General features: G+C 37.1%; 1 protein-coding gene across 6 annotated transcripts; it reads left to right on the top strand.

The window, feature by feature from the left end:
* Positions 1 to 460: 460 nt before the first annotated feature.
* ncf1 (neutrophil cytosolic factor 1) lies at positions 461 to 10,089 on the top strand. Of its 6 annotated transcripts, none has more exons than XM_035666578.1 (12): positions 461 to 962; positions 1,899 to 2,031; positions 2,418 to 2,511; positions 2,640 to 2,720; positions 2,841 to 2,916; positions 4,431 to 4,596; positions 4,704 to 4,762; positions 5,104 to 5,226; positions 5,311 to 5,536; positions 6,312 to 6,425; positions 7,958 to 8,127; positions 8,734 to 10,089. In XM_035666578.1, exons 2-12 carry the CDS (start codon positions 2,024 to 2,026, stop codon positions 8,892 to 8,894), a joined length of 1,278 nt encoding a protein of 425 aa, XP_035522471.1. In that variant the 5' UTR covers positions 461 to 962; positions 1,899 to 2,023; the 3' UTR covers positions 8,895 to 10,089. The 6 variants fall into 6 exon arrangements, with proteins under 6 accessions (XP_035522471.1, XP_035522473.1, XP_035522472.1 ...); XM_035666580.1 differs by having other exon boundaries at positions 1,921 to 2,031; XM_035666579.1 differs by having other exon boundaries at positions 461 to 937.
* The last annotated feature ends 718 nt before the right edge of the window (positions 10,090 to 10,807 follow it).

A 10,807-nucleotide genomic window follows, 5' to 3' on the forward strand; every position in this document is an offset into this window, starting at 1 on the left:
ACGACCCCTCAGATTTATCTGCTGACTCTTTGGAGGGCCCCGACCCGCAGGTTGGGAATGTCACATAGAATCAGAAACTTTAATTACATATTGTCGGTAATACTTTTGTAATTATTTCTATTTTGGTAATTTTACAGGTTTTTATGGAAGCTCATTTCTGCCAATGTGGTGAAAAAAGGGTTATGTAAGTCAGTATAATGAGAAACTTTGTGATATTAAGTAATTATCTGGATGTACTAAGTTAAAATGTTGAGAAAGTTTGTGATTATTTTGAGCAAACAAGTCAAAATATTGAGAAGGTGGGCAGCAGCAGCAGCAGCAGCTGGGTGTAGGATGGAGTAACACTGAGGGATCAGCTGCTCTCTCAGTGACAGTAATGTGACTCTGGATGTCTCTCAGGAGGAAAATCATCTGCTCTCTCCAAATATAAACACCTTCACTGTAAATAACACCACTGGATCTGTTTACATCATCAGCACTGGTGACACTTCAGATTCTAGATGGAGAAACCAAACGTTGTCGTCGGTGGAGGAAGTTTAGCCGTGTGGGTTTGATTGGGATTGTTTTTGTTCCTCTTCGCCTGTTGCAAAGGTTTTGGAAAAAATCACACGTTAAAGCTGAAAGCCCGCGGAGAGACACACGAGGAGGGTTGCCACAGAAATATAATGATGTGTTGGTGTGTGTGGGAGGAAGGATGGAGTCAGTGTGTGCACACAGAGTGAAATCAACACGGTGATTCCCCGTCTGGACGGTTGAGAAACGCTTCTGAGGGGAATTCTTCACTTCAAGATTTCTTTAAATTCACCCGTTTACTGCTTAAAGCTTATATAATATATTTCTGCTGGTTCTGGTCCCTGCTGGTCCCTGCTGGTTCTGGTCCCTGCTGGTCCCTGCTGGTCCCTGCTGGTCCCTGAGGTTTCCCAGTGGAGTAGTGGAAGTACAAATCTATTACTAAAATAAAAGTACAGTAACATATAAATACTACTTACAGACTTCAAAGTAAAACTTCTGCATCTAAAATCCTCCTGAAGTATTAACAATAAAATAAAACTACTATATAGTTACTATAGTTTTATATGAAATGTCTCCAGTTATGTGACATTATTAAATTAAACGTACAGTATTTCATTTTCTCTCACATCAGAACAATAACAAACCATATTCACCTGAACTGAATGGATCCTATAACTTTATGTTTTGTTCTTTAATTTTGATTTATTCATATTTTTTATGTACTCCTGCCCTTTTGTCTGATTGTCCTTGTGTTTATTTATTATTGTTTTTTTTATTTTGTTGTGTTTCTTGTGTGATTGATAAATTGTTGCCTGTATTAACAAACTGTAGCAGTGTGTGGAAGTGAGGTTCTTGTAGTGTAATACTGAACTGATTGCTAAAATAATAACTTCTCCATTTCCATGTTTGACAACTGAAAGTCGCACTGAAACAGGAAGCTCTTTAATTGTCATTCGAGCAACTGAATAAAAGAGAATAGTTACAGGACTGACGTATCCTGTGAAAGCACCTTTTGTTGTTCCTCCCTTATCCTTATAAACAATTGAGCCCCGCCCCTTTTTGCTCTGCGCTCCAATCACAGTTGAGAAACTTTCCTGTACTTATATATGCTATGCTAAGCTAATCTATGTTGGAAAGACAACCACATTTGGAAGATGTTTAAAAGATGAAAGTGACACATATATAGGAACATCTTAAGTTAGTTAATGTGAACAAAACACTAGCTAACCTACATTCATCGCTAGTTAGTTATTAACTAGTTAACGATTAGTGTAGATGAGAGGTGAAAGTGACTCACTTTTGTCAGAAATATAATTTTCATACGTACGTTTTCATCAGTGAATAATCACCTGAAAATAATAATAATTATGTTTTTATTATCTCAGAATTAAACGTTTTTATCTACAGAGGGAGCGGCTCCTCTTCTGGTGGAGTCCGCCATGTTGAACCGCCCAACACTCGCTCTAGATAGAAGTATCACGGACATCGTAGTTTCTCCTACGTGCTTGGAATGGGAAGGTGAGGAGAGGGTGTCGCAATCAGCAAATACACCGCTTCATTTTTTACTAAATCGCACACATTGTTAATTATTATTGTTAACAAAACACTGGCTAACTTAACTAAAGCATTTTTGACTGGTAGCCAGCTAGTGATTTGTTTTAATTAAACTGTACAATTGATCTTTTATATATCTTTTATATATTTAGTTATATATATATATATTTAGATTTTGTTCTAAATATATGTTGTTTGTATTAAATTTAAAATTAAAATACAAGTGAAACAATATCTTTTGTTTCTTTTTCTCTGTGATGAAGTTAAAGAGGAACTGATTGATGACACACACACACACACACACACACACACAGAGTATATAAGGCTCACGTCCGTCACTTTGCTGTCAGTTGGACTCTACTGTATCTCAGTATGGAGGAGACCTACGTCAGGCATGTGGAGCTGTTGGGCTTCGAGAAACGACTGTACCCGAGTCAGCATTACGTAAGGCTCAAAACTTTTACTCTACAAACCCAAATCCTGCTCAAATCTTTAAATCTAGAGACAATCTTTCTGGAGTAAGCTGAGAATGTGAGTGTGTTTGAGTGGAATATGTCGTACTGTCTGTGCAGGTGTACATGCTGATGGTGAAATGGAGCGACCTCACAGAGAAGCTCATCTACAGGACGTATCCTGAGATCCACACCTTCCACGTGAGTTCCTGCTGCACTACAAAATAAAAGCTCTGCTATAACATCATGTCTGACCCTGATTCATAATAATCAACCTTCCACAAATCAATTCAAATCAAAAGTTTTGTGTTTCTGTGACAGAAATCGCTGAAGGAGATGTTTCCCATCGAGTCCGGTCAAATAGAGAAGAAGGACAGAATCATCCCGTCGTTACCAGGTAAAAAACAATAAGAAGTTTCATTATGTTTAAACAGTTTGTAAAAGAGTCACAGTCCTGCTCAACTCTCGTTTCTGCATTTTGGTTTTATAGGATGTCGTTCTGCTTAGTTATTTATTTATTTATTAGTGAGCTGCAGAGTCACAGACTTGTATTAACAGATAATCCAAATAAGTATAAATTCACTGAGTCCGTTCAGTTAACCCCCCCCCCTCGATGCTGTAATGTTATTTCAGGAAGCACCTGTGGTTATCAAACACATGTGGGTCAATCCAACTTCTCTTTTTTGAATTTGTTGAAGCAACGAGGCTGAAATCACAAATGTGCAAAGAGGTTCATTTACAGGAAACAGCTGACAGAGACAGAAATAAAAGCCTGCTAGGGTTAATGTTAGCATGTATATTCATGTTAACAACTAGCATTACTGTACAAAAGTCATTAAAAGAATAGTTTAATATTATAATAAAACATCTTTTCACTTTCTCACTATGAAACAACGATCATATAAAGTATGTCAGTCAGTACAGTGAAGTGTAATGAACAAAGAAAACAAACGCTAAGAAAAGACAGAAACCCAAACGTCCAGGAAGAGAGAGAGGAACCGAGCCCTCATTAGTGCTGCACTTCCTGTTTCCCTCCTTCACTTTTTAATTTTCATGAATACTAAACAGGTCTGTGCTAATTCTCTGTTCCTGTTCAGTTTTCATGAAAACAGAACTAAACACATTCCACTTGTGAAACCTCCATTACAACACAACCTCAGTCCTGATGCAACAGCAGTTTAACTACAAAGGGCTGGAAATTTCCACCTGTCCAAAGTCGCAGAACGAGATTTTAATAGCAACCCTATTAACCCTCCGCAAACCAATGCATGTTGTGGGATTAAACTGTTTCTGCATGTATTTAAAAAATACAAATAAATAATAATAATAATAAATATTAATACAATTACAAAAATAGCCTGTGAATTTACATTATTTTAATTTAAAATAATGTGAAATATCTGTAAATAATCATAAAATTGCTGCTTATTTATTCAAATCTATATATTTTTTGCAGATATGTTTATTAACTGAGCTCAAACTTCTAAAATGATGGATTTGTTTGTTAATTGACAGATATTTTGTATAATTATGAAAGTTTTCACAACAAAAACGACAAAAAATAAATGTTGTTTATCAGTGTATAAGCATTGGTAAACTGTGCAAATACAGTTTTTATCAGTGTAAACAACAATAATTACTGTAATTTCACAGATAATGACTTTTATTACAGTTCTAGAACTTTTAACATTCACATTAAAATAATAAAGATCTAATAATAACAGCACTTCTGTAAATTTAAGCCTGATTATTTGTATTATAGCAGTGTTCACCTGTATTTATAGCTCATTTCATTGGTTTTACAGTGTAAATATCTTTAATTAAACATTAAAAAGCCCAAGAATTAAAGCTAGAAACTGTATTTTAATCATAGAAACATATTTTGATCTCTGTGGCTGTCTGCGTCCTCAGCGCCGCGGTGGCTGGACAGCCAGAAGTCGACAGAAACCCGACAGACCACGCTGGTGGAGTACTGCCACTCCCTCATCAACCTGCCGGCTCACATCTCCCGCTGCAAACACCTCACCAACTTCTTCAAGGTCCGACCAGAGGACGAAAACCCGCCTGCCGCAAACACGTCAGTACATCCCGTCTGCTTCCACTGGAGAGAGAGAAAGAATATTTATCACCAATAACTGCAGGTTGACATGTAGAATAAATGAGAAATGATCATTTTCTCTTCAGGCTGAAAAGAAACGAGACGTTCGTGGTGTCCAGGGAGCTGGCCAGAGGCAACGCGTCCGGTAAGAGTCACTTTAAAACCTCTTTATTAATGTTAAAGCTTCAAAGCCATTTATTCACATATTTATGTGTTTGTTGGATTAAATAAATATACAGATAATAACATTAGCTAACTTGTGACTATATATTCGTCTCTTTTATCTTTTAACCATCTTTAAAATTTGGTTGTCTTTTCAACATAGATTAGCTTAGCATATAGCATATTGAGGCTTGCTTCACTTTGATTGGAGCACAGAGCAGAAAGGGGCGGGGCTTTTGAAGGGTCACTCGTCCAGATTAGTTTCCTGTAAATGTCGCTGTCGTTTCCTGACGTGAAAACTGATGATTGTGTTTTGCTTCTCAGAGATTTCGGGCCCGATCATACTGGACACCTACAGAGTGATCGCAGACTTCGCCAAGACGTCCAAACACGAGATCAATCTGCACACCGGAGACCTGGTGGAGATCGTGGAGAAGAACCAGAACGGTGAGAAGAATTAAAGGAACATAAACGCAATAATTTATCTTTAATGGATGGGAGCAGGTTCTTGAGCTGCTGTGTTGGGTTCAGGTTGGTGGTTCTGCCAGTGTGAGTCCAAACGAGGCTGGGTTCCCGCGTCCTACCTGGAGCCTCTGGACGGTCCGGATGAGTCCGAGGATGCCGACCCAGACTACGAAGGAGAGCTGCACGTCACCGTCAGAGCCTACCAGGCGGAGCAGGAGGACGAGATCTCTCTGGAGGTCGGAGAAACCATCGAGGTCATTCACAAGCTGCTGGACGGCTGGTGGGTCGTCAGGTACGATCTCCACACCGAGCACACGTTAAAGGCTTTAATCGATCTGTTAGCATAATCCGATATTTTAGACATCATAGGAGATCTTTGGGGGTTTTTGAGGAAGCTGAATCAATTTCTTCAATTTTAATGCAAAATAGCCGATTAAACCAGAAGTGGGCTCGTTACAACTCCCAGTGGGCTGATTTTTGTTTGATTTTGAGTAAATTTGGGTTTATTTATATGCTGAATACAGAACATTGGAAAGCTCAGTGTCACTGGTTTATTTCTTATATATTTCTTTCATAATATTTCTTCAGTTTTGTTGGCGCTTTGCAGCTTTTTGTCACTGTGTGTCGCTGAAATAAATAAAAATCAGCCCAACAAAAGTTGAAATGTGGCCACTTCCTGTTTAAACGTTCATTTTTAACTTTGAAAATGTGACAAATGGATTCAGCATCTTCAATAACCCCAAAAACGACTCCTATATCATCCAAATCAGCCAAACAGCAGCTGAAATATATTGTCCATATAGCTGATTATACTCATGCTAATCATTTTATTCTCTTAATTTTGTATCTTTCAGATTGTTTGTATGTGTTTTATTCTTTGTAATTCTACCTCACGTCTATATGATTTTAATTCTCTTACTTTATTTTTGCCTCCTGAAATGTTTTTAAACCTTGCACTGTGTAACTTAAGCTTTTATTATTGTTATTATTAATAATTAATTAAGTAATATCTCCTCATACTGCTGTACTTATTAGTTTATCTGGATGTTTAATGTCGTGTTGTGCAGGAAAGGAGACGAGACCGGTCACTTTCCCTCCATGTTCCTGCACAAGGCCGGTAAGAGAGAGAAGTACGAGGCGGAGAGGACGGCGGTGCAGGGACAGAAACCGCCACCTCGCAGGTACGTCAGAGATTACACTGTAAAAACATCTCCATCAGACAGAAGGAGAAATTGTAGAATAATAAAGCAGATTTGTTGCAGCCATACGTCAACAAGCTCACTTCCATGACCGCAGACCTTCGTCAGCAAAGTGGATGTATTTTTACAGTTTGTTCTTATTTTAGAATTAAAGTGAAATACTAGAAATAAAGCTGTATTCTTGTAAATTTACAACAAAAACAAATGTTATTTTTATGGTAAAAAATACAGAAGAACTTTTCTACTATCACAGTAAAAGGATATTAGTACTTTACAGTTAAAGCTGGAGTTTTATTCCATATTTTATGTCTTTACCATCAAAACAAAATACCACATAAAAAAGCTGAGATATGTTTTACTGTTAGAGAAACAACTATTTATATTATTTACAGTGAGTACAGGTTTACAGTGTATCCTGTATTAGGGTTAGGGTTAGGGTTAGAATGTTAAAATGTTACTGTAATAATAATAATAATAATAATAATAATAATAATAATGAAAAAGTTAAAAAAGGACAATATTCTTTATGCAGTTCCTTTTCAAATATTCATTATATTTATATTAATAGAAATATGTGACAGTAGCCTACAACAGAAGCAAAACTAGACCTGAATAAACTTCCTGTTTTTTTTCTTTTCTTTGTTTCATTCCTTGCTCCTCTTTGCATATTTTTTTTCATTTAAAGGACCATTGTCTAATTAAACTACAATACTGTGCTGTAAATTTAAAATAATACAGTAATGAACTGCAATTATTATTAGTAATAAACTGTAATTCTAAAATACAGTAAGTAACACTTTGCTGATGAAGCTGCTGCCAGTTAAAGTCTGACAGTGTAGATTTATTGTCCCTGGAACACGTTGCCTTTCATTCTTAATGATTTATTATTGAAAAAGAGGAAAAAAGAGAAACAATCTTTTGCAATTTTCACCTTTGTCCGCAATTTACCTGCAAAAAAATTCCTCAAACATTGAAGTTTTTTAGAAAAGCTTTCATGAAATCAAACATTTTCAGCCGCAACAATCCCAAAAGAGAAATCCTGGAAGGACGCTGTGGGCTTCGGGAAACAAGGATCAATATACAGAAATAAAGTTCTAATTACCAGCTGCAGCTTGTAAGGAACTCCTGCACATTTCAGGATCCATATTAGGACTTTAAAACTAAGAGTTTAAAAGCAGAAATGTGAACAGTCCAGTTTAAAGTGATTGTAAAAGAACATTTAAATAAAACTCAGACATGCAGCTTGGCACAAAGTTCCTGTGCAGCCATATTGAGTCACTTCAGACAAAAGAGGAAGCGTGCCACACTTTCACACTCGGTTGCACCAGTTTGTGATTTCATGAATGCATCTGTTTCTGCAACAACACTTCTCTTTAAAAACATCATATAAAACACCTGCATTATATGTGAGTCCTATCCAGCTGGGGGAAGTAACAAAGTACAACTACTGTGAAACATTGTGAAACTCAATCGCTGGAGGAGCCTCCACTCACCGCTCCAACTCTCTGTCTCAGGTCCACCATCCGAAATGCAAAGAGCATCCACAACAAGTCTCGCCGTAGGATGAGCCAGGATGTCTACCGCAGGAACAGCCGCCGGTACCTCCAGCAGAAGGGCCTCGCCGAGCCGCAGAGGAACTCCAAGAACGCCGCCAAGTCACCGCTGAGGGAGCGGAAGAACCAGGGTAACGAAACCGCCAAGTCCGAGCCGGTTGATCAGATCCAGCTGAAGTTTAGTCAGAAGACCCTTAAGACATTGATAATGATGTGCTATGAATTTAATGAATTTATATGTTGTTTATTTATAATTGTGCGAAAAAACACCTTTCGTCCTTTCAGTTGATCGCATTTTTGGGGGGTAAACATGCTAGAAAACTTGTGAAATTTGGCACACCAAATCACCGGCATGTATGAAAATGGGTAGTCATATGTATCATGTCAAGATGTACAAAAAATCCTCTTGCAGCATTTTCCGAAATCCGACAGGAAGTCAGCCATTTTGAATTGAATCAAATTTTGGTGCCATTTCCAGGCCTTCTATTTTAGGTATCAAAGTGTTGAGGTTTCATCAAACAACGTGTGTGCGGCGTGGCGTCAAAAATAGTCATTTCGCCATGGAACAGAAAGTTGTCGTAACTTCAGTGTACTTTATCAAATCTGCACCAAACTTCAAGTGCTTTATTTTTGTTGATAATTTAATCAAACAAACTAAATCAATACTTCGACTGGCACAACAATCTACCCATAAAACCACTCTGAACACACATGACCTTCTTATTTGTGTCCCACAGACAACATCCCCGAGCAGTCGAGCTCCAGTTCGGAGAGCGAGATGAAGAAAGAGGCTCCGGTCATCCCTCCCCGGCCCAGTCCCGAGCTCATCATGGAGCGCTGCAGCGACAACACCCGCAAGAGAGTCAGCATCCACGAGACCCGGTCCAGCACCAGCTAGCCTGCGGATTCACCGTGTGCGTTAACTGTGTGTTAACAGTCGCCATGAAGTCGTCTCTGAGAGCTTTTTTTTTTCTTCCTTAATTTGTTGTGGGTAGTTCTGGTCATTTCAGTCAAAAGTGTGGAAGATAGTTTTACATGTAATTGTGACTTTAAAGATGTTTGTGTTTTCCTTCTTGTCAAAAAATCCCACGTAAAGACCAAAATCAACATGTTAGCTTCTTTTAAAAACACCTCACAAATATACAGTTGAACTCAGAGCTGCAACCATCAGTTGGTTAATCGATTAGTTGTCGACTATTAAATTAATCACCAGATATTTCAATTATAAATAGATCGTGAAAAAATGACAAATTCATCAGGTTTCTTTAGTCCTCTGTTAGTAAACTGAATATCTTTATTTGCAATTTTAACTGTCATTGCAAGAAAGATCCTAAAAACACTGCAATTTTTCAGAAAACCTTCTGTGAAATCAGCCATTTTATAAACATTTTTGATAAACATTTTTCACAATTTTCTTACATTTTATGGACCAAAAGATTGAATCGATTAATCAAGAAAATAATTGTCAGTTACCGCTGCTCACTGTAGTACGCCCCTGTAGTAACAGGGGCGCATTAATCTAGTCTTCTGGTCTTTTTATGGGATTTATTGACAAGAAACTGAAGAATATCACCGCCTGTATGTTTGGAAAAGCTTTACTTTGGTGCCATCTGGTGGTCATTTGGAGAATAACACAGTGTCAGACAGCAGTACAAGCTGCTCCAACCAGAAACATCAATTATTTAAAGTTTCTCCAAACATAAAAAGGCTTCACTGAACTGATTCTGATTTAATCTGCAGCTCAGTGTTTGATATTTAAACAGCGTCTGTGTCCGACAGCTCTACCTCGCTGTTAGCTCAACGGTTCGAAAGAAGCTACACAATAAAAGCTAAAGTAAAAGTAAAAGCTGAATTTATTTCATTGCAGTGTTGTTAGAAGTGTGCGGGGGAAGAACAGTTATATCTCTGTTTGTAACTCATGTGTGGAAGCATTTCCATCTATTTCCCAGCAGGCACTCTGTAGAGCTTTTTTGTTTTTATTTATTTGCTTAATGTACAGAATGTATACAATAATACATTTTGCATTTTAAGCTTTTATTTCTGCAGCCGCTAGTGACTGTTTCCTCAAATATTAAATATGTCAGCTAATAACACATTCACTGGAACTTTTACTCTCTGGAACTTTTTATACCTCAGACTAAATGTTTCACTCATATTCTTCATGATCAGGAAGCAACGTGGTGGAAGGTTTCTGGGTTTTGTGGGACAGTCGGACAGAAGTAGGTTACAGAGAATGTAGGTCTGTCTTTAAAAAGCCTCAAAAAGCAGCAGCACATTTATAAGTGAGGCTGTCGAGGATACGAAGCTGATTCAATAATTGTAAACACCGTTTGAAGACATTTAGTTGTTTATATCCTTCTAAATTCACCAATTTGTTTACTTTATTTATGCATATAATTATTTGCTTCTGTGTTTATTTTAGGATTTTTTTATACTCTTTATAAATAAATGAAGCATTACCAAATATAAATAGTAAATATACAACAATAAATCAAATGAAAAGATAATATACTTTGTCCAGGGAGTATATCTTAAAGTATATATTATTGTCTTTTTGTATCCTCTTGCATCTTTTATCAAGATGCCCGATTATTTATATTCTTAATTATATAGATATATAGATAGATATATATATTCATTAATGGTATTTTTCCATTTAATTATTTATTTATGTTTTATTAAATGTACTAATTCCAACTGTGTTCTTCTACAAATACCAGTAATTGTTTAAATATCGTTAATAATAATAAAAACTTTGACCCCGACGTGATTTGAACACGCAACCTTCTGATCTGGAGTCAGACGCGCTAC

Source organism: Morone saxatilis, unplaced genomic scaffold (genome assembly GCF_004916995.1).
Source record: "Morone saxatilis isolate NCDOM2014 unplaced genomic scaffold, NCSU_SB_2.0 Contig20, whole genome shotgun sequence".
Lineage (NCBI taxonomy): Eukaryota > Metazoa > Chordata > Actinopteri > Moronidae > Morone > Morone saxatilis.